The sequence below is a fragment of the Plectropomus leopardus genome, chromosome 22 (genome assembly GCF_008729295.1).
Source record: "Plectropomus leopardus isolate mb chromosome 22, YSFRI_Pleo_2.0, whole genome shotgun sequence".
Taxonomy (NCBI): domain Eukaryota; kingdom Metazoa; phylum Chordata; class Actinopteri; order Perciformes; family Serranidae; genus Plectropomus; species Plectropomus leopardus.
Genome location: NC_056484.1, coordinates 10,682,769 through 10,707,167, shown reverse-complemented (window position 1 = coordinate 10,707,167; position 24,399 = coordinate 10,682,769). Strand labels below are relative to the sequence as shown.

The following is a 24,399-nucleotide window of genomic DNA, read 5'->3' as shown; positions in this document are numbered from 1 at the left end:
AGATTCAAGATACAGACAGAAATGTCAAAAATGTTACAAACATCCTGTCTCTTCTACATTTATTTACTCCAGCAAACATGTGATTCTGTGAAAAACAAACTATTTGAGTATTAATAACATATATTTATATCTGGGGTGCCCAGTGGCTCAGCAGCTGCAGGTGCAGGTGCCCCTTCCAAAAAAAAGTGCATATAAATATTTATGTTAAATGTTTGAGTGTATTTTATCAACTGGTAAAATCTCAATACATTAAACCGATTCAAAGACAAATTACACTGAGTTATTCCTTACAAGAATTTGTGTTTTAAACCCTTCTCCCAACTGAGGACATCTGATTTTAAAATAAAAATCTAGCACTGATTTTGCCGCGTGGTCACTCCATCGAAAAGAGTGCAGCTTTAAATTCTGTGTAAAAACAGCTTAAGGGCAGCGGATTTGCCAGAGGCGTATGATTACACACGCAGTAATACCAGGATAAACCATGCTTATTACACCGATCTGTGGTTGCAGGGCTACACGCGGCCAAAATCCTGAAAAACCTTAAAACAAAATGAATTTTAAAGCTTTGATGTTACTGAAAAGTAAAAAGGCTTGTGTGAATCGAATGTTTGATGTGTGTACTTGTGCCTGCGGGTGTCTGTTTCTGTGTATTGTCCCCAGTCACTGCGCTGTACCTGAGTATTAGCTCATCTGTTTTAATCTCAATGGCACGCACACCAGGACTTAGACTGCTCATGTGTGTCTGTGTTGTGTGTAATTGTGTATGTGTACTTACAGCTATGATGTTAACAAAGTCATTTTCTCCCAGTGTGTCCAGGATTGTATTGATTGTGTGTTTGGCTATGGTCATTCTGAGTCCCTTCATACTGCCACTGACATCCACCACGATGACCACGTCTTTAGGCGAAGTGGCTGCCTGGATATACCTAGAAACACACAGACAGCTGAATGTATAACTTCATCTTCATTAAAACCATCGGTGTCAATTTCAGCAGGAATGCTGAGGACATGGACAATTTTGTTCCCATCACTTCATCAAAGCAACATTTTTTTCAAAATGTTCTGAAAAATAGGTGGCACCAATGTTAACTGACAAATGAGATCTGCAAAGCACTGAAGATCATGACCCAGATCATCCACTCCACCAGCACTTTATCCCCCTTCCTTCTGCACGCAGGTATGGACGACCCATGTGCAGAAGGGCCCATTTCAGCAAGAGCTTTGCTCCCACAGCCAAAAAAGCTCTAAATAAGTAACCTTTAAAATTCACTCTGATGTGTCAAATGCCAATCCATGTCTTTATCTGTTGTATCAGTTCTGTGTGTGTTTTTGTGTCCTATATATGCACTTGCTATGGAAAAGAATTTCTTCCTTTAGGACAAATAAACTATCTCTACAGCTATATATCAATGCAATGTGAATACAGCAGAAACAAATGTGCATTGTCTAAAAAGTAAGCCTCTGTACATGGGGCACCCGCTCTACCAGCTGAACAATTGGGCGCCCCATGTACAGAGGCTGTCCGACCTGCAGCCCTTTGCTAATTGTCCTCCCCTCTCTCTCACCCCGTCACACTTGAGCTGTCCTGTCTCTTATTTAAAAAAAAGTAACTTTAACAAATTCTTGACACAGTTTCTTCTTGTGCAAGTTTTCTGTCCCCTCTCTGTGAACATGACAACACATCTGAGCTATTAGTGTCAAGGGGGTTATAAATACATTAAAATGAATTAATGTGTCATTGATGTGAATAGGTGCCACGTGCACTTTAAGCTGGTGTCACAACTAAAACTTCTCCCCTGTGGTAGCGTGTATGTTGGCCGACGCAAAAACTGGAATGGCTCTTTCTAGAGCCTTGATTTGTCTTTTCTGGGCAACTGTAGATATAAGATGGTGGCCTCCATGGAAGAGGACCCACTCCGTATCCGCATACAGATGCAAATGGCTCATTTTAAGGTTAAAAAACACGATTCTTATTTTCCAGTGGTTATAAACTAATGAAAAATAGTTATGAATATTATACACCAATTCTGCAAATAGATGCCCTGATTAAGTATTTTCTACAAATTTAGGCATCTATTGGTTTGGTCCATCAGCATTTTATTGTACTTGTACAGTGACGATAAAGATGTCTTACTGTCTCACTAAATTATACACACTGGACCTTTAAAGATGTTATTTTCCAAAATAAAAAGGGTGGACAAGTAAATTATGCCTAAATGTGTGTTGACTCAGCAGAGATAACAGTAATGAGAAAAGGTAATCTGTAGGAGAGTAAATATTTGGAAGCAATGCACAAAACCTGAGAGCCTTACTGCATCATATTCCTTTTTAAAATATTTTTTTAATGGTTACCTGCCGCCTGAATTAATGTTTTCCTTTAATAGAAATACTGGTGTATAAAAATTGACACTGTTTGACCCTCAAACAGTGTCAAAGGAGGACCTCCGGGACGCTGTGTGGCTTAGTTGGTGGAGCGTGTGTATTCAGAGGCTATGTGTCCTTGTCGAAGCGGCCCAGGTTCAAGTCCATCTGAGGCCCTTTGCTGCAGATGATCCCCACTCTCTCTCATCCCTATTTCCTGCAACCTCTTTGGCTGTCCTATCACATAAAGGTAATAAAATCCCCCCAAAATAACATAAAAAAAGGAGGACCTCCAAATTCCTCGCTTCATGTGTCCCCACAATGTTGAAATCAAAACTATGATCTTGCTGGCAGGCTATGTTATGCCTTTTTGATGCCCAAGTTTTTCTTAACCTGTTGTAATTATCTACTCTGGCATTATGCTGATCCCCATTTTACATAACATAAAAACCCATTGTGAAGACTGTTTAAAAAATATTTTTTATATGAGCCCATATGTCCCCACTCCTTTGTCAACACAAAGTGATGGGCTTGATTATAACATCAACCAAATCACACTCAGGCACAGAGACTGTGTTATTTACCAGCCCAGTAGACAGACAGAACAAACAGGGTTTAAGCCTTATCCCTTTAATTGTTCCTCTGTTTTTCCATCCATGCTTCTCCTCATCTCCTTATCATCATCCACTGAATTTTCCAAGCTCATTAGCATGAATAAGATTTCCCTTGCGGCAGCGGAGATCTGCCACCTTCCAGGAAACAGTATATTCTGTCTGACAACCAGACAGAGTTCCTGGAAAAACTGTCACCAAACAGTAATACATCTGTTATTACTTGATAAGACCTTTTAAAGGGAAGAAATACTGACACGTCAGAGTAGGAAAAGCACGGGTGTATATACTGAAATTTCTTATGGGTTTCAGGCTCTTGATATTACTCATGCTGGCTCACTGTCATAATGTCATGGTTTATTGGAACACTTGAATCTAACAGAGCCATTTTTAATTTTATTAGTAACACTCGTGCCCTTACTGTGACAGGTCAAAATGTCATTATTTGTAAAAGACTCTTCGGCAGCTGATGTATTATAAAGTCTTGAACAAGTCTTGTGACATTGCTGTATATATGGTCGTCTTTGACACAAGCTGCACCCAAAATTGGGACAACACAGTAATAGAAGTTAGATATTTGGCATGTTTTCTGAAAGCTTACGGATAGAGCAGTACCACAAGAGATCGCTGGAGCAGTGTATTGTAGTTCAAGGGAGATGCAACCATAAAAAACAACAAAGACATTTAAAAAAATGTCTGAAGAGGAGAAATCTTTAATACACATCAAGATGTGGAGCATCTTGAGTATCTGGGTCATGATTTCTGGGAAGAGACATTGCTGTTTTTCAAATGTATTTTTTGGCGCTTTGAGCGGCTCGAGTACATACGAGAAAAGACAAACATCCCTACAGCCATATCAATATCGCTAGCACTCAGCAGTTCACACCAAAATAATCTAGATTAATAGATAGCACTACAGGTAAGAGGAAAAATATGTAGTTTTGATTTGATCTGTCCCTTCAATCTATCAGTAAAAGTCAAGAAAAAGGCAACTGAAAAAATGCTTTTGCATCAAATCACATCACCTCACATAACTTTTAACCACTTCTGTTTGAAGTTGCACTCAGTGGCAAAAAGTAAGGAGAAATGTGTGAAGACACTGATTCAGGAGGCTGAACAACTAATCAGAAACACTGACTGCCTCTGCAGCTGATTCAACATGCTCAATTGAGCAAGTAGTTGCTGATATGGGCAGACTGGTGCCAGACACTGAAAAAACTACAATTGATGGTCAGCCATAGATCCTACTAGTCCCAAATGACTGCTAGATGGGAATGTCAGGGCCCATAATTAGGGGCTTCAGGCTGAGCTGAGAACCACTTTCCTGCACCTACAAACCATACAGAGACCTACAACCGTCCAAAATGATCAGCACGGAAGCAAAACTCATGTTAATAGGAATATCTCCTTACCAGTTTCTGTTTCTGCAATCAAACGTGACCACACCATTTTCATCTGGAATCCACTGGATCCCTGGAGACAGAGAGAAAGATAGAGAGATTTAACAAAGGCAGAAGCTCTGAACTGCTGCCTGGTTGGGTGGATGAATGAACAAATGGATGCATGGATGGACAGTGACAGAGTGTCAAATGAGGGAGAGATGGATGAGGTTGCAGATGAGTGGAACAAGCTGTGTCACAAATCCTCTGCTAATTACACACGCGCACACACACACACGCACAGGAGAGAATTCACAAGCAGCCATATTGCAGCTGAGACTGAGTCATCACGTTTGACAGACAGCTTCCTGCATCGTCAGTTGCTGTGTAAGTGTACAGTCTGGCTTGTGTAGCTGAATGTTTATCTACAGAGCTGTTATGTGCTGACACAGGAGAAACTTTTGGGAAGCATGCAGGATGTCCTAAATGTAGGATGTGTAGGGAGGCACCTGGGTAGAGCCTGAAGAAGCCTGTAGCACTGCCAAAATACTGCCAGGTGAGAGTTGGATCTTTCTGGAAGTTATCGATGAACACGTCATTCAGGGCCTCGGACATGTAGGCTCCATTTAGAATATCTGGATCTACACAAAGAATGAAAAGAACAAATTTGATATCCTACTGGCATTTGGTTGTATTATACAGTATGTGCAAGTGCAGGCTGCATGCGTGTCTTTGCTTCTGTACCTCTGTTGTAAACATTAGTAGGGACTTGTATGTTGCTCAGTTGGGTGTTGACTGGCAGTTTGTTGAAGTGCTCATTTTTCTCCAGCGGGAAATCTCCCCCGAGCGACAGTGGATTCCCATCCTCATCCACCGTGTTGATCAGCAGGGAGTTATAATATTCAAACTAAATAGAATAATAAAGGATAATGAGGTTATTACGACTGCATAAAATGAGTCCTAAAACAAAGAAATTCATTAGCATTTCAGCACTTCTGGGTGCCTTAACACAAAGTCAATGGGGTTTTTTTAATGAGTTTTTGGTTAGAACTAAGGTCTGTGGTTAAAATAAACTTCAGAGACTGTCACATTTTGTTCTAAGACATTAAAAAATGTCAGGAAATACCCATTTCATCAACCCCAAAGCTTTTATGTGTCTTAAAGCTTAGCTTATTACTTCTGGGGATTGAATTTAAGCTTCACAGATCCTAAAAGTGGTGTTCATTTGTGAACATTATCATTACTGTTGCTGAACAAACATGTAAATATCATGAACATTGTTTTTCTTTGCCACAGAGCTTATTTTCTGCCATAATCAAAAATCCAATGGAAAAATCCCATTGGTTTTTTGATGAGGGATCCAGAGCGAAACCAACTTCCACATCAGCCTACAGAAAAAAGTCATTGTGGGGGTATTCTATTAGGGCCACTTAAGGTTTAAAAAAATTAATAAAATGTAGCCCACGAGGTTGGTAATCTTTAGAGTAAAAACTTGGAATTTCCAGGCCCAAAGTAGTAAATTTCCAAGGAAAAAAGTATATTCTCAGAGAGTTAAGTGGTAGTTTTTTGTCAAAAAGGAAAAAAAATCTGAAATTTACGAGAGAAAACGGTGCATATTGATTCATTTTGCAAGGTTTCAACAACCTGAACACACCACAGATGCCATCAGTACACAGGGAATCCCAGCAAACATTGAGATTTTGAATGACCATGCTAGAGAATTCAATCAAGATGTCCTGATATGGTTAAAAAATAGGTGTGCCAAGATGTTACCTGGAAAACATTCAAACTCAAAACAGTGGTCCCCGTTTTTGCTATGGTTTCTGAGTTGAATGTTTCCTAAAACAAGTATGCAACAGGATTTGCTATACATTTACTCTGCTTTGGGGGGTGCATCAGAGACGTTACCCATTTAGCAGTGACATGTATATATATAAATGTGTAGTAATTCTTGACTTATTCTACATCAATTATTTGTTCATATTTCACACTTTCTTTGGCAATGTAAACACACGTATCCCTTTTAATCTGAATTTAACACCACTGTATAAAAAGACCAAAAAAAACCAAGGTGTTCAACACAACACAATTGTTGTTTAAATAATGTTTTGCTATGTTTTGTTAAGACTGAATGCAGCCTTGGCAATCAGCTGGGTGTTTTTCCAGACTCCAAGAAAGACACCGATAAAGAAAATAATATTTTGGGTATAAATCAGCAGTTACATACTGTTACTGTGTGTTTTGCATTTTTTTGCATCAGCTCAAAAGCCACAAGCTGTGCACAGAGGTTGTTGTTCTCGTTTTAAAGCATACCGTCACATACCTGCAGCGTTTCATTGTACTCGTGGTAAAGGTCAGCATCCTCTGCAGCTTCTGCTAACCGCTGTGATAAAATACAGCAGGTTAAGGACACACTGTCCATACAGGAAAGACTTGTCAAGTCCAAGCAAACACAAACTAAACCTGTGACAATTTTTGTTTCATCATGTCTTTTGTTTAGTCATGTCTACGAAAGAGCTTGTGTCAAACTGGTTACCACTGAGTGTGTTTGCTGTAACAGAATCTATCATAATATTACCTTCACAGATTTCATCTTCCTCCCAAGCATCTCCTCCATCTCCTCAGCGAACTTCTTGACAAGCTCCTCTCCATCCACCTCTTCTATCTTCACCACAGCCTCCACATCCTTGTATTTCTGCAAAACAGACACAGTCAGCGGATTACTAACAGTGCTGATTATTTACAAAGCATTTTATTAGAAAAAGTGTCACGTGAGCTCCTTAAATATCAATAAAACAAAAGACGCAGAGAGTAAGGATCATAACATATCACCTCTATTTTGGCTTCCCCCCTGACGCCACTGTACTTTTACATGTAGAAATTATGTGTAATTTCTTGCTCAAATACACAATGGAAAACAACAAGCAGAGACACACACATAATGGATGAGAGGTATTATTCAGTCATGCACACACGCACACACATTTACAGTTTGTAATACAGATGGGGGTCAAGCCCTGACTTCATCCTTTCCCCAGACCCCCTCTCTAATCTGCAATATGACAGAGTGAAGCCACAAGAAACCATCTACTGCACACTGCGCCTCCTGACTGACATCTGTGCATTTTCTAATGTTTAATTTCAGCTGGTTGGTTTGTCCATTGAGTGTGCTATCAAATTAAAGCAGCTATATCAATATAATTTAAGGGATCTGGTGCCGCTGTTGTTTGTGGACTTAAAAGGTTAATATCCGGCTCTGATGATAAAAGCATCAGTTGTGATGACAGATTTCATGTGAAATGTTTGTTTTGGTGATGGACTCTCTTTCTTTTACTTGTCAGTAAGATAATTAACCTTCCCTAGAAATGTGATACTGGTTATCAAAATTTGTCAAACACCAAGGCTCACAAACGCTTACTTCTGCACAGTGATGTGCAGTTGATGAGCTGCCTCCACTTGCGAACCATATCACCAGGCAAGGGCAATTGTGCATCTACTCCTGAACGAAAGGCCCGTGCTTGTGACAGCATGATGATGTAAACATTAATGCATACTCCTTAGCTTAGCTGTACCGTTAGCAAGCTCAGTGGTGCTAGGCGGGTGTGGTTTGGTACACATTGCAGGAGTAATTTGTTAGAAAGAAAAAAACATAGTTCCTCCATGAAACTGCTCACAACAAGGTCTGTGGATTATCTTGAGTACCCAGGTCATGATGTCTACAAGGAGACATTGCTATTCAGTTTTTCCAATTGTATTTTTTTGTTGTTTTGAGCACTATAGCTAAGAGGAAAATGTGTTTTTGATTTTGGTTTGAAATGTCTCTTGATGGGAAATCCCCAGTTGCCACACTCCCTTAACTTCAATCAATTTCTCACAACCTAAAAAAACTGAGAAAAGAGAACCTGCTGTCCATTTTAGTATTCCTATTGAGATTCTATTTCACATTTCCAAATTATGCTTTTCAATTTTCATAACAAAGGAGGGACTGAATTAGACAGGTAAGAGAGACAAACTGATTTAAATGAGAGAAATGATGATTGAAGAGCTATAATTATTAAAAAAAAACCCTTTCCAACAAAAGTAGAGCTCCACCAATTCCTGTATTATGTTTAAACATAAACCCCAAAAGTCAATATCCTATTCAGTTTACTCGGGTAAGAAGACACAGTCACTAAATGTTCCACAGATAACAAGAAAGCCATCGATTAGACAGAGGTGGATGATTAATGGCTTCTTGTTGCCGAGATTTAACTAATGCAGTAGGTGCTTTTTACACATCACCAACTAAAGAAAAGGAGAAAACATGTAACTAGGCAACATATACGTACTGATTTAACAGCAACTGGTATTTTTGCTACTACTATGACAACTCCTAATACAATACCATCATTTTTACTGATATTTCTGAAGTTTCTTGATCAAGTTAGTTTGTATTTAGATCCTGTGTTGTTCTTATTCTGGAAAATTGTTTCTTCCAACTAAACACTGAGGTTATCTGAGGTTAATCCAGTCTACAAATCAGGAACAAAAAACAAACCATTACTGCTGTTTGTTTTGGAAGAAATCTGTGGAGCTTTGTTATTTGCGCAGTTAGATTTGTGGACGTTTTGACGTGTACAATAGAAAAAATGTGCGGTAAAACCAAAACAAAGGTTCATAAACGCTGTAGAGGGAGTTGGTCCATAGCATGTCTCTGAAAACACAGTTTGTGTGTGTTTGTGTGTGTGGCAGATGGTGAACGGGCCTGCTAGGGATTCTACAGGGTGGCATGCAGAGGAAGACCGCACACCCTAATTACTAAAACACACACACACCAACATAACCTCATCGTTAGTCATAAAAAAAGGAACAATAATCAGTTGAAATCAACCCAGTTCAATGGGCAACAGTGCATCAGCTTGCCATTTTACTGTATGAATTGGTAAAGCTCACGCAATGGTTTTAAAAGTCAACAACAAAAATGTCTGTGAGTACGTGTTTGAGTGTATTTACGTGCTTCTGGTATAAGTGTGTCATCATATTGGTCTCTGGGCCATGTGCAGATGTTGTACAGCAAATGTGTGCCAGTCAGTCGTGTTCCTATTGGCCGAATGAGGGGGGATACTGACCCCGCCCGTCTCAGTCTGATGTAATGATGTCATGATCTCTATATCCAACCATGAAGTGCATTCGTGTCTCTGCATTTAAGTCTGTGTGTTAGATTTCACTTGTCTTCTTTGTCTTTTCTTTTTGCTAACAAACAAATCATTATCCTTGGCTATGGAAATGATATGTCTGGAAGAATCTTTATCCAGGTGATAGTATCCAAGCAATAGTAGCCTACCATTACAATTATTTTTTTTTTTATTACTATTATTATTATGTTTGAATATATTTATTTTTTGTACGATAATAATTGTCTCCCTGTTATATAATTAATTTTATTTAATTCATATGTTAATTTTTATTTACTATTTATTTTTTATTTATTTATTCGCTATATTTTTTTAATCCATTTTGTGTATTTATTTATTTATTAACTGTATTCTCCCCATAGACTGTATAAATGGGTTCTTATGTTTTTTTACATATTATGTTTCTTCTTATGCTTCTATTCCATATAAAATAGAAGCATGACAGTTCCATGTTATGTTATCTTACGTTACCTTCTCTTGTATGGCCATATACTGTATGTTAGGGATTATCAATCAAAGGGATTAAATCTCCACCACAACCACCACCTCGCCTCAACATCACTGGTTTGTCTGCTTGTATGGGAAAATACTGTAACACAACGATCCGTCTTAATTTGCTTCAAAACTAGTGAAATTGAGATGCCTTGGAGAACATTTAAATTTTGTGTATATACAGTATGTGCATCTGTAGCTGTTTTAGCATCTGCATATGTGTATCTGTCTAATATTATGTGTGTGTGTGTGTGTATGTGGTGTAAGTGCGTGTGCCTGTGTGCATGTGTATTCGTTAATGTGCGGATTTTGTGTGTGATCTCTTACCTTCTGTAGCAGTTTAGCTCCAGAGTATCGTGCAGAAAGGGCAGCTATCTCCTTACTAAAGGACACAGCCCACTGCTGTACCCTGGAAATGGAAAAAAACATATTCAGTGCTAGACATTCAAAGCTGTTATCAATATTTATCAAAACAATGCAATACATTTTAAAAAAGGATGCAGGTTTACTTGTATTGCACATTGTCCACTGTTTCCAGATGGAAAGTGGACATACAGTTGAAAAGATTTTTCGCATCATGACGACCCTCAAGATAGTCCTAACAACTAAGAAATTATCTACGAAGTGTTACTTAATGATTTGTTGACCATTAAAAAAATCCTCCTTGTAAAATCCAATCATTAACTTATGACAAGAATATTTCAGTTAAACTTCTAACATTTTGACAAAATATTGTTAATCACAGACTGATAGAATAGTTAAACTGCATTGCAATAAACTAAATAAATGCACTCTTAGACAAAAAATTTGAAATTGATGGGGTGCCCAGTCGCTCAGTTGGTAGAGCAGGTGCTGTATGTACAGAGGCTACGTCCCTGCCGCAGCAGTTGTGAGTTTGATTCTGGCCTCGGCCCTTTGCTGCACATCATCCCCCCTCTCTCTCTTTCCCTTTCAAGTTTAAGATGTCCAATCTAATAAAGACAAAAAGCCCAAAAAATAATCTTTAAAAAAAATTCTGATTGACTCTATTAACAATGTTTCATTGAAACGGAAACAGTTGTGAAACAAATCATCATTCCACTCTTAAAAGCAATGAGTGTGTGACTTCCCTCAAGTGGAAAACAAAGCTAATTTGAGATAAGGTCGGTTTTTAATTATTCTCTGCCCAAATTACCGCACTTGTATCTTGCCTGAAAATACAAGGGTTGGTACGTCACAAGTCTGTACTGAAGGTGACCATGAATGTGTGCAGCCAATCATGTTAAGAGGTTATCCTGCATTCACCAATAAGAGATTAAAACAGATTACAGTTAAGGTGACAGTAAAAGCTGACAGTATGCCAGGTCAAGGGGATACACTGTGCTCAATAACATGCAGTAATTCTACAAATCCTTCATGTGAATGCAGCCAAGGAAAGGCAATAGAGGTTAGAGAGTAGACAGGATGTGACAGATGGCTCAACCTATGGGGAGTCAGCCAGCTCGCTGCTAGTTAGCAGGCAGGGTTGTCACAGCCAGCCTGCCAGCGTTGGTACTGAAAACTGATGATTTGTTGACTTGTTGATATGTTTATTCTCTAATAAGAGTGTGGGTTCACTTTCAAATGTGAGGTGATAGGTAGGAGTGTTGTGCTGTAAATATTATCCTTGTTTTGTTCAGGGATATCAGAGGCTCTCTGGACTGTTGCCTTGAAATGAGTCAGATCACAGAAACTGTTTCAAGGTAGTATCAAGGAAATCTGACGGATAAACAAGGATTTTATTCATTTAGACTGTTGAATCACTTGTACAAATGTTTGTTGCACGGTCCCTGTATTACCTCCATAAGTGCATGCTATTTTAGAGCAGTGTTGTCCAGAAAAGTCAGATTAAGAAAGCGCCTCAGGTCAAACTTGGGTCAAAAACGGACTACACAGTGAGTAACTCTCTATGGTACCTGAAAAGAGCTCACTGCGAAATTGACAAAATGATGTCTCCTTTTTACTGACCGATAATATTATTATTTGACAGAAAATGACAAAGTTTAATTCACAGCAATTTTTGTGGCACAGTTCACTCCGTTAACATTGTGATGTTTTGCAGATACTGGGTTTTCTTCTTCATATCTTACGACTAATGGAATTATTTTAGTTAAATACTTAATAAAACCGTGACAATATATCAATGTTAACTGTTGTCAGAATTTTACATCTAATTGTTACTGGTGTCCTGATACAGAATTTTGGTCATCCAACATCACAACCTGAATTCAACAAAATATCAGTGTCTTGACATTGGTGGCCGTCTAGGGCACCTCTAATTTTTCCATCTTGCACTGCCTTCTGTCCGTGAGTAGATGCGTGCTTCCTTCTGTGCAGTGATGCGGCTGGTGGGTGTCGTTTGGTAAAAAGAAAATAATTATTAAATGAAACTGCTCACAAAAAGGGCTGCGTTTTATGATTTATGGAAAGAGACATTGCTGTCGAGTTTTTCAAATGTTTTTTTTGGCACTTTGAGCACCACAAGCAGAGTGCCAGTTGGAAATCTCAACAGCAGATATCTCCAACACTCAGTAACTCACACTATAAATACTCACACTAAAAAAACAAATAAATAGCACCAAAGGTAAGAGGAGGAAAAATAGGTATTTTTGATGAACTGTCCCTTTAAATGGGACATTACTGTTTGATATCTTATTGGCAGTTATCTGTTTTCTCCTGGCAGAAGAGCAATGTTCCCTTGGAGGCTAAACATTTGACCTTCCTGGCCAGAAATGTTGGGGTCATGGCCCTCTAACATCCAGAGCCAGGGGTGCCTTGCTGCCAAATCTTCCCCAGGCAGAGTGAAGTACTTTGGGCTCAGTGACCTGTGTTGGCCTGCTGAACTCTGCTGTCCCTGTAGCTTTAATCTCCCTCGTCACAGCAGCCTGCCGAGTGACAGTACAAAATCTCTAATGACTCACACACACACAAAAATACATACTGAAACTGCACAATCAACCACCGCTTTTATGGTTTTGGTTCATACATTTATTGGATTCAAAATGGATTGATCAAACTCTTACAGTATGTAGCCTACTGGATTTCCACAGACACAGACATACAAAAACAAATGTTAACAGCATCCAGTCAGTGCAAAAAATAAAATACTGTGTATTTGTCTGTGTTTCTCTATCCCTTTCAACTCTCTCCACCATCACACACAAACACAAAAGGCGCACACACACACACACACACACACACACACACACACACACACACACACACAGAGTTAATAGGCTATTGTGGACTGACAGCACTATATCGATTTGTTAGTGTTTTTAGTCAGCAGGAGGTTTGAAAACTGTTCAGGGAAAAAGAGCTTCGCCTGGCTTCTGGAGAACAAACAAACAAACACAGCGTTTCATTCCCAAAAGAAAAACTGAGAAAGAAAATCTCACCACAACAGAATGAATACTGGTCTGAAAATAAAACACATTAGGTATTATGACTTATTGCAAGTCCCTTTTATAAACAGCCATCTTTGTCTTTAGAAAATGTTGAGTGAATCATTTCTGATTATCAGTGTTTTTCCAACACTAGTTTCTAAAGTATTTTTTCCAGTAAAGCCTATCTTCACCTCTTCTAGGAAGAACATGAACATTTTAAAATATATTGTTTTAGGAATTCATATTTTAGTTAATATATACAAGGACATAGTCAAGTGGCTTTAATATTTAAGGAGAATTTTACCACTGGAAAGATTTCATAAAACTGGGCTGTCTATGCACTGAAAAAATATATTTAAAAAATATATATATACTTTTGAAATTGATGCTGCATGACTGGAGAAAAAAGAGGAAAGGACTGTGGTATTTGCTTTTGCTCAAGCGATAGAAAACTTACAACTACCAAAATGCACTGCGCCACAATGCACCAATAAACACTCCAAATGGCAGATGACATAATGCAAACTCATCTTTTTGACACAACATCGACTGGCTTGCAACAATCTCATATTACAGTTAAACTGTAAGCTAGGATATATGTTTCTGAAAACATTTAGGTGAAAAATAGGCAGCCCAGTAAAGAATACTGATTTTACATTTCACCAACGCTGCTTAGTGTTACCGTTTGATCTGTTTTTTCCACCTCTGTTTTCACTATGCAGGAAGCATTGTGGCGGCCACATCCTGTTCACAAACTCTCACTATTACAGCTAAACAGGGCAGTAAAATATATTTCTAAAGACAAAAATAAGGATGTTCATTCTGTAAGCCCAAGAGCCAGTGAAAAAACAAATGTTTTGTCTCTGTAAGTTACAATAAGGCTTTGTATACTTGTGTTGGATATGATCTCTATTAAGCCATGTTTAATGGGTGTTTTAACTGATTTATGAATCAGTTATACTTAAGAGCACTTCACTAAAACCCCAATGCCCACTGCAGAGCAACACAGACACACCACCGCACAAGGAGGAGTGGAAATTAATTTTTTTGTACAACTACCACCACGGCTGGTGGATTCTAAATCAACCAGGTGCTCAACAGAGTTGTTTTTTGGCTAATAAGTGAAGTAAATCTAGTATAGATATGCATATTTTATCAGCATTTGGCTGGTGGCTGTTTTTTTATTTCTAGACTTTTTAGTTTAAGGAATCTTCATGTTGGGTGTGTTTTTGCACAACATTTATTTGAGTCAACATTTATTGCATAAATGTTGACAAAATAATAACTGTGTGAGAGAATTGTGATCTCATTTTTACGGAGAATAATTGAGATTCACATTATGGCAAAAACTGGGAAGCTGTTTTTTTTTTTTTTTTTTTACTTTAATGTTTTTCTATAAATATTTTGTGCATATTTGTGTATAGCCAAATTTGTACATAATCTTCAGCATGTAGCTGTAGAGAGGCTGTAGAATAGTTTGGCAGTTTGTTACACCTCCACCCCACAGGTGCCCATATGGCCCATATGTATCTGTGTGGAGTCATCAGCCAAAATAGAAAGAACACCATTGACTCATTCACGTGTGGCTACAAAAGGGACAACGTGCATGTGGACTTGCCAGGGTGTCCACGGGAAATGACCTGGTGCAATTGTTGATGTAATGTCTTAATAAAGCCCACAGGTTTGTGGTCATCTGACTTGTATTTGCTGCTAAATGGCAGCACACTGTGTCTCGATGTAAGTGAGAATGCAAGCATAGTAGACAAGTAATGCGATAATAACATCCAAACTTCAATATCTAAGTTTTATGGCGTGAAAAGTGATTGTATAATTGAAAGCAAATTAGATTTCCATGCAGTTTGTCTCGTTAATCCTGCATGATCTGCATATTTATCTTTTACACTGTCATCAGAAGCTAATGTGACTGAAATGGCTCTATCTGATGGTTCAGTCCCTCGAGGTCCAAAGTCAGTGTCTGGGTTTTCTAGTGCAACTGTACTCACGTTTCTGGTGAGAGCTTCATCTGGCCATCGACCATCAGGCACAGCGAGCTGGAGAGGATAATCCACAGCAGCATCATCAGCCTCCCTCTGTGCGGCCCACTTCTGTCCGATTTACTGGCATTCCCAGCGTTTCCCCAGCTCCAGTGGTTCATCCCTGCAGCTGCTGCGATCTGCATCAGTCCAGCAATTGTTGCACGCTGGCTCTGAGAGAAAAGAATAAAATTCAGATGGCACAAAGTCAGATTAAAAGTGCTCAGATCGCAGTGCAACCACAAAAAGTTGTTTGGTGCTGGTTTGGTAATATTAAGTGGGTTATTAGAGGTTTTGCTCTTTTGCATATTTAAACATTAAGTTTCAGAAAACTTGTTTCCTGGAGATATCTGTTAGTTAAAAGTTTACTGTATACACCTTGTTTACCCACAAAGAAGCTAAAAAGCTCAATAGAGCTGGGCACATGGTTGGAAATGAGCACTAGCCACCAGCCAAAAGCCTGATAGATATGCTTTACTCACCTGCCAAAAAACAATGGTAATCTATTGACTGGCTGGTAGATTTTGGAATCCACCAGGCACAGTGGCAGGTAGTCAAAAAAGTTAATTTCCAACGCTGTCTGAGCAGAACCGCAGAGGTGGGTGATAAATCTCTGAGGGTTTGTCAACACAAGCAACCAATATATGTGATCCATTGTTGATATGAATATACTGTTTATAACTGCTTTTAAACTGGGTATCATTCTGCAACACAAGGACATTGTCTAATTTTGAAATTACAGAGGAACACATACACACACATGGGCAAACACACAACTTGCTCGGACCTAACAGGCAAAAAGAATAACACTTGCAGTCAACTTGCCTGGTTAAGTAAACGCTGCAAAAACTTAAAGATCCTATCCACTCACAGTCTTCTCAAAGACATTCATGCATAGTTCGAATTTTCAGACTCTCCAGAAACTTGAAGAGACACAGACGTAGTAAGTGAGCAGTCTAATATATACAAGAATCCATGGTGACATGTGAAGAAGCTGTCACAGTCCGAGGCCAGCTAAGGAAAAGAAAAGGATCCAAAAAACAACAGAGGAAGCATGTCATCCTAAAAGCAGATTTAAGACTCAATTTGGCTTCCAAGAGTGATCCTCCCAGTCTTTGAGTGGAAAGACTTGAGAGCTTCTTTTCCCGTGAGCCAAAAGATTGAAACAATCCCATGTGCTTTCCAGAAATGCAGCACGCTAATTTAAAAGAAGCTGGAGCCCAAAAGTGGGTTGCAGGAAGATTAAAATACTTCCCAAAATCATTACAAGCCTGAAGATTACTCACTATGCCTTGTGGTCAAAGCTTTAAAACCGTTCCCTTAGAGACATGTCGGTCTGGAAAGAAAGTTCAAATATGACTGATAACAAATAAAAGGTGTCAAACTGATGATTTGATGTCAGCTCAGCTGGTTGCCCCGGCACACAATAGAGTCCAGAAAGCTCTCTGCTCTGGTGTCAAAGGTCACTTCCACGCAGCGTGAGTCACAACAGAGTCTCGCCATGTTCCTACACTTTCCACTCTACATCCCTTAATCCTGTTTCAAGGGCCACCATCATCTTCTTCTCTCCTCCATGCTCCCTCTTTTGGAAAAAAAAAAGATTAAAGACTTGGGGTCGTCCCGGTAAACTCCACCCGAGTTCAGTCCTTGTTATCAGACGGAAAGGTCTTCCCCAAGCATACTCCCAAAATACTTTTTTCTGCCGTCCTTTCCTGAATGATTCCTCCCTGCTGACCTCACATCCTGGTGGATCCAAACCAAAATCATGCAGCGCTGGGACACGAATACGCTACGAGCAAGAAAGATTGAGTGATGGAGGGAGGGATGGAGGGACAGTGGGACTTCCTCTCTCTCCAGCGTATCTCTTCCTGCTCTCCGGGACCAGTTTATACCATAATCCAGGCAGGATTAAACCCCTCCTCCCTCCATTTCTCTCTCCATCCCTCTCTCTCTCTCTCTCTCTCTCTCTCACACACACACATTAACACAATCGCTCACTCTCATCTTTTCTCTAGCGCTCTTTGACCTACTGTGTTTCTAGTCCTGCTTCTCTTTCTAGTTGTGTTTCTTTACTATTTTTTCCCCTTTAATGTTGCTTATCAGACTTTCTCTCACCTGCCATTTATCCATTCATCTATCTTCCTCACCTCTATGCTTTTATGTTAATGTCTTTTTTTGGTGGGGAAGAGAATAGATGGAATAAAAGGTGCTAAGAATGAAAAGAAAGAGAGAAGAGAAGGGAAGAGAGAATAAGGAGCAAAAAGAAATGGGAGCAAATAGGAATGGGAGGTTGTAAGCAGGAAGAGAGGAAAATGATATAGAGTACAAGAGACAAAAAGAGAGGAGAGTCCTGGTGGGATGGTTGCGATTTAAGGGGAAAGATGCACTTTACTGGCACAAGATTTTAATATAAACATACTGAGACACCTAGTGGACTCTCCATGCCTCACATGCATGTCTCACATGTACACATACACATACACACACACACACACACACACACACACACACACACACACACACACACACACAAACGGTGCTGCAATCCAAGAAGTCTAAATGTGACCTATTTTGCAAATCCAACAGTCTAAGAATTATGGGGGTTAGTTATGATACAATATTATTGCAATTTAAAATGCGTTGCTACCATTTAGGGAGTAGTGCAACAACATAAATTGCAATACATTACTTTTTTTTCTGTGAATTATGTCAACAATGGCTAACTTTTTTAAACACCTGTTTTTTTCTAATAATTTACAGGTTTCAGTCTGGTCATCACATTTCAACCATTTTATTGCAACAAACGTCTAGTGAACTTAAAAATGAATGTTTTTATTATTTCTAGTAGGCTACCAAAAGTTGCATTTGTATTTGCAGTATAATATAATAACAAAAAGAAACTTGGCATGCCTGTATCAATATTGCTACGAAAATGTATCACAATATTATGCTGTATCCAGTTTTTCCACCTATGATTAGTTGCTGTAAATTTAAAAATCCATTCTCGATTTTTTCCCCTTGGGGGTCAGAGTTTCTGTATGTACGTGGAGCAGCAAAATAATTGTTTGATTTTTTTCAAAAATTAAAATGTGTCTGAAAAAACACATTAACATTAATCAAACATCTTATGCCTTTAAAACAACTTATCTTTGTGAAACAGCAATGCCCTTCCTCTCCTACCTAAAAAGAAAACACTGGTCAAGACTGCACTCTGGGCTTATATGGCCCTTAATGTGCAATTCAATTTTCCTAAATAATTCCTGTCATAGGGGTGTCCCTGCTCCCTCTCTTGGACACAACTATTTTAGTATATGACTGAAATCTGCAAGCTCACATTTATCTCCTTTTCCATTTCAAACACCCAGACAGTAACTCAAGTTTTAATGTCCTGTGTGCTTGGCAGAGGTAATGTACAAGTAATAAGTCTTAACCTTGAAGTCTTAAGCAGGTCCCAAGTTACTGTAGTAAGAATTAATCAAGTCCCTACTATAAGTCAAGCAAGACAAGTGTTTGCTCAGGTGAAGCAGCTCACAAGTGAAGTCATATGATGCTAATAAAATTAGCTTAAAAAAACGCACATTCACGTACCTTTTCTTCTGAGGGTTTTGTGGATGAAAATTGATGTTGTGGTGGTCGTACCACTTCGTTTTAAGCTGCAGGTCTTGTATACCGCTGTTTCCCTTTTTACTGCCGTTATTAACAACATAAACTTTGAGTCCAACTTGTATTATTTTGTGCTAGCCCACTCCATGCTAGCTGTCTCGCGCATGGCCTCTGCCTGTTTGCGCGTCTTGGGTTGCCAGGTTTGCGCTCATTGTTCCAGTAATTTCTATAATTTCCAGAAATAATCCATAACATTTTTTTTCTGAGTAAAACAACAATGATTTTTTGGTCTAATTTAAGTTCTGGTGTTTTCAGTAACTGTAACATCACTCATGATTTTACTGTTAAAGATATAATCTGTTATTATGATGAGAAATATTTGAACTACCTTGTTATTTTTTTTTAAATGGGGGAATTCTTTGTCCATAAATAAAAATGTTTCAGTTCACACACCCATTTCCATCTTTTTTTGGCTGATTTCAACTCAACCCTTTCCTATCTTGCTTTTGCAAATAAAAAATAAAAGCAACAGATTTTTAGACTATTACAAAAACTTATTTTGCAAAACCTACTGATGTGATATGAATATGACTTATTTTTACTGGCTTGCTTTTTTCATTTTAAGATTTTTCTTGATTTATGTATTGATATTATTATATACACATATATATACACATTTTTTTTGCAGAGTGGTATGAGTGTGAGATTTTGACACTACACAAAAAATAATAATGTTTAAAAAATCAATTATGCTGCTAAAAGGGATTGAGTGGGCTATAATCTGTCAAATACAATCACTGTAACTGAAAGTCATTCTAAGACAGAAACAGCCTTTTAGTGACAAGATATGAGCTGCAGTCACTTTTTGGCTGGTTGAAAAAGTGCATTTTATGTGTTGTATTTTTGTATCAGTAATTTGTGTGTGCTATTTAGTCATTGGCATGCGCCTTTAAAAAAACAAAACACACATCTATGTCACCTCCTGGGCTCCAGAGAAGCCAGTTCATGTTAACATCTCACATTTTTATGTAAACTGTTCCCAACAAGTCTGAAAAAACAATTCCAGAAGTCAGCTATAATGGCAACAAATTCAAAACAAGACACATCAAGTGGAGACATCCAACAAGTCTCGGGAAATACCTGCGAGGTAATAATGATCACAATATTTAATTTAAAAAAATGACATGAATGTAATCTGGTTCAATTTTGGGACCATGAACTACTTCATTTTAAGCTGTATGAACTGAAATTTGAGTTAGCTCTTGTGAAGTGCAGCATGCACAACACTGCCAGCATGGCTGCAGACTACACACACTTCTGCATATGTTTACAGATTTGTATAAATTGTTTAAATAAGTAATCTTGTGTTTACAGCTTAGTCTACAACTGCACAACCAATAGCCCAAATCATATTTTAAACTATGAGAGCTACGGCAGAGGCAAGATATTGAAATGATGTCCAGAGCTCAACTGTCTGCCACTGGGACCATTAAGCATCATTTAACTAAATACCAGGGACACACAGTCAGACATACACACAGACACACACACAACCATACACTGCAAGGTTTATACAGCTAACGTGCACATGACAAGCTAACATGCTTTTGCACACTATAAGTATGTACGTGCACGCACATGGACACATTAAAACATCTGCTCATGCTGTTATGGAAATGAAAATGCAGTAAAACAATCTGGCTCATACACACAAAGCAGACAGGGTCAGATTAATAACATGACCGGTTAGGAGACGGACTGACATTTAGTGACACGAACACATGCACGTATATGCATGTGCACCCACACCAGCAGCGTGTAACAGCTGTGGGACTCCTCCTCCCCCACTGACCCAGATCACTGACGGGATGAACTCTCAGTCCTCCCCCTCTGACACAACATGGATGAACTCCTTATTCTTCTATCGGCAAAGGGAGTTTTATGCCAAACTTACTGTTGAAGTACAGTGACACACAAAGACGTAGGCTATAGGTCCAGTGTGTGGGATTTAGAGGGATACTGCAAAACTTCAAATAAGAGCTTAGTCCCAGTTAGACATCCAGTCCCTTTTAGTAGCTCAATAAGGCGACGCATTTTGACAAATGAACGCCTGTCTCAATTAGAGGCCCGGTCTGGTCACCATGCAGTCAATTTTTCTTTCTATGTGTAAAACACCATATAGACATACTACTCACAATATTAGCTTGGTAAGATTCTCCACAGTTAAGTCATTAAGTAAATTTACTCACACCATGAGCACAAAAAATGACATAGTAAACAAGAAAGATGCAAAAAGAGATTAGTAGATGTAAAAGACTATTTTTTAAAAAGGTAAGGAAAAATGTCCAGTGACTTATATTCATTATTATTATTCTTTGTTATTATTATTATTCTTAATTTTAAATTAATTTTTACAATTCTCTCTTTTTTTTTTTTTTTTTTTTTTTTTTAGCATTTTTTTCTCTTTTTTTAAAGTTAATTTTCTTGTATTTCTCATAGATTTCTTGCTAACAACTGGGACATTTCTTCTTATGCTGCTCATCACCGTCTTTCCATATTTTTGGTACGAATCAAACAATCCATGCTAGAGCACATAGTTTAACATAATTTTGCAAAAATTCTTTCTAAAATGTTTCACATTAAGTTAACACTGATTAAATGTAAAACTGGCAGGACTTAAATAGCCTATTCACTTCTTCCTCCTTCCTGTCCCTTTTTTATGTTATGTATGTTTACTGAGAGCTTGCTTTCCAAGTGAAGGCCCATCCACATCTTCAGCATAAAGAGAAAAGAATTCCTGCTGTCCAATTACTTGCAATATAAATAAAAAATATTTTGGTCTGCTTTCCCAATAAATTCATGTTAAGGTACATTATTTTTCATACCACTTTTATCTTATTTTTTTCTGTTTACTGAGATCTCAGTTCAGTACATGAATTTTTTTATGAATAAACATTAAACTAAGATCCTCAAACACCATCAAGCACCACTGCAGCATAAAATATCAAAGAAAACTCTGAGCAGTACCACTCACCTGTGACCCTGTAGAGCTTAATTATGGTTCCAACTTGTCTTGACTGAGTGGAGGAGACTGAAAAAAGATGACATGGAGAATTTTCCTTAAAATTGAGTTTGACAGTTTGAACAAAGGAGAAACATTTTATGTATGAACAAATAATAAAAACACAAACCATAGGCCCTAAAACAAGAACAAAAACATTATTACTCTATAAATAACTTTCAGCGGATTTATCAACTCTTAAACTTCCTAAGTATAACTCGTTAATGCAGACGACATCCTCCATCTGAGAATATAGTGGCAACAAATGTGGTTTGGACTCCCTGTGCAAACTGAAGACCCCGCCTCCCTGGGCACATGGACACACACACAAACACACACATACACACACACACACACACCAGAAGTCATTGATTAGTCTAAGCCAGGGCTAATAGTCAGCCCTTATGTTTTGCTCCATCAGCTAAACCAATGGTCTGGAACCTCCTTATCTCACAGGAAAGAGAGAGAGAGAGTGTGTGAGTGAGTGTGTGTGTATGTGTGATTGCTGCAAAAAACAAGAGTTGAAGGCCCTAATAAATAGAATAAATACGCTACTGCACTCCTAACACTAGATTTTTTAGCTTTTCTTATATGAACTCTAATTTTGAGTATAAAGCACATAAAGCATCTGCGATTGTAAATACTGATGTTAATTACCTCGTATGACACCACAGCGCTGGTTTGGGGAGAGGAAGCAGGAAGGAAGGGAGAGGGGGAGGCTGCCAAATTCCCAGAGAGTAAGAAAAAAGTGGGCAGCAGATTGATTGGACTCTGATCACTTCACATTGTGTTTCCTATCAGTGTTTGGGCTCCCGGCTGGTATTACGGAGCCATTAAAAGCCCAGATAACAACAACACTAATTAGTACTAATGGACTGATAGAAGAATTTGTCACACAAAGATAGCAAAAATGCATCAACACGTAAAGTCATGGAGATCAGAACACTTGTACAGTATTCATGTGGTTTTTTATGTCAATTATGTGGCAAAAACTTTTATTTATACAATAAAACATGGTATCAAACTCAAATTTAACAATAAAATCAGCACTATTAATATCTTCTTACTGTAACACTAAAATAAATTCTACTTTATTTCATAAGTTGAAATTATGGCAACCACATGATGCCAGTTTTTTTTACATTAAGTTTTTTTTTTTACTGTGTAGATTCCTGCATTTAAACCTTATCACTGTATTCTTTTAGTACTGTTTATCTAAAAAAAAACAACTATGTATGGATGCTATCTGAAAACTGTGACTGACAGGTCGATATCCCCATTGTCCAGAGAGTTGCTGGTCACCATGGGAGAGCAGCTGATGACTTCATCTGAGGGGCTGTTTTCTATGAATCAATCAATCAGACCTTAATGAATCAGTCAGTGTAACATGTACATTCATTTACTTAGTGCCAATAAGTGCCATTGCTACACTGAGGTACTCTAAAACATGTGAGCACCAGTAAAAGAAATATTGATAAACATTTTTTAAAATAAGCATATGTTGTATTTGACAGTAAAACTGTTCACATTTACATTTTTTCAGAGCACTTATAGAAATTGGTATTTTTGTTGACCCCACTGCTGCAAAAACAACTGATTCGCTTAACTACTATAGTTTCCAAAATTACTTTGGTTGTTCAGCCATTTCTGCTACTGGGTATAATATCGAGCTGAGTACCAGTACTTGATTACCTCACCTAAAACAGCCCAGGTCCAGTCCCAGCCCAGCCAGCCCAGCCAGTGTTGCAACCGCAAAGAACTTACATTCATACGTTCTGGCAACTAGGGAGAGCTACCAATAGCTAATGGGAAAAAAAAATCCCTGTATTGCTGTTTTGGTTCCACAATTGTTGACACACATCCTTTATGCCTTCATTTTCCTGGGAGATCATACTCGGTGACAGGAAGAACTGCACAGAAAAAACAAGGCTTACAGAAAGCCAATATAAACATTAATGGTGTCATAACATCATGTAATTGATTTCACGTCATAATGATACGTTAAAGCAAAAAAAAAACAAAACAAAAAAAAACATCTTGTCTATTTTAACTTTAAGCTTAAAAGCTGAGGTTATGAGTAAATAACTGTTGAAAAAACAATCTCACTACATGGTCCATCTAGTGGTTGCTTCATCTGCTATTAAGAATCATGCGGTTTGATCAAAAGCCTCCCTTGCAGCTGCTGAATAAAGCCTGTGCTGAGATAATTTTATCAAGCTCAGAGGCTGCTGGGCCACCTGCTGTCTCCTCTTTAGTCCTCGTGCAAATGACAACCTCCTTG

The 24,399-nt window shown here is 38.3% G+C and overlaps 1 protein-coding gene across 1 annotated transcript in view; it reads right to left on the bottom strand.

Moving 5' to 3' along the window:
- cacna2d4a (calcium channel, voltage-dependent, alpha 2/delta subunit 4a) overlaps window positions 1-16,964 on the bottom strand; it is a 113,672-nt gene extending 96,708 nt beyond the window's left edge. The window contains exons 1-9 of the mRNA XM_042511121.1: window positions 16,741-16,964; window positions 15,425-15,627; window positions 10,345-10,426; window positions 6,930-7,046; window positions 6,675-6,734; window positions 5,096-5,258; window positions 4,861-4,992; window positions 4,385-4,445; window positions 776-926 (exon numbers count right to left, since the gene is read on the bottom strand). Coding sequence (XP_042367055.1) covers window positions 776-926; window positions 4,385-4,445; window positions 4,861-4,992; window positions 5,096-5,258; window positions 6,675-6,734; window positions 6,930-7,046; window positions 10,345-10,426; window positions 15,425-15,600 — 942 coding nt within the window. The 5' untranslated portion in view covers window positions 15,601-15,627; window positions 16,741-16,964. The remainder of the gene's footprint in view (window positions 1-775; window positions 927-4,384; window positions 4,446-4,860; window positions 4,993-5,095; window positions 5,259-6,674; window positions 6,735-6,929; window positions 7,047-10,344; window positions 10,427-15,424; window positions 15,628-16,740) is intronic.
- Between the last annotated feature and the right edge of the window lie 7,435 nt (window positions 16,965-24,399).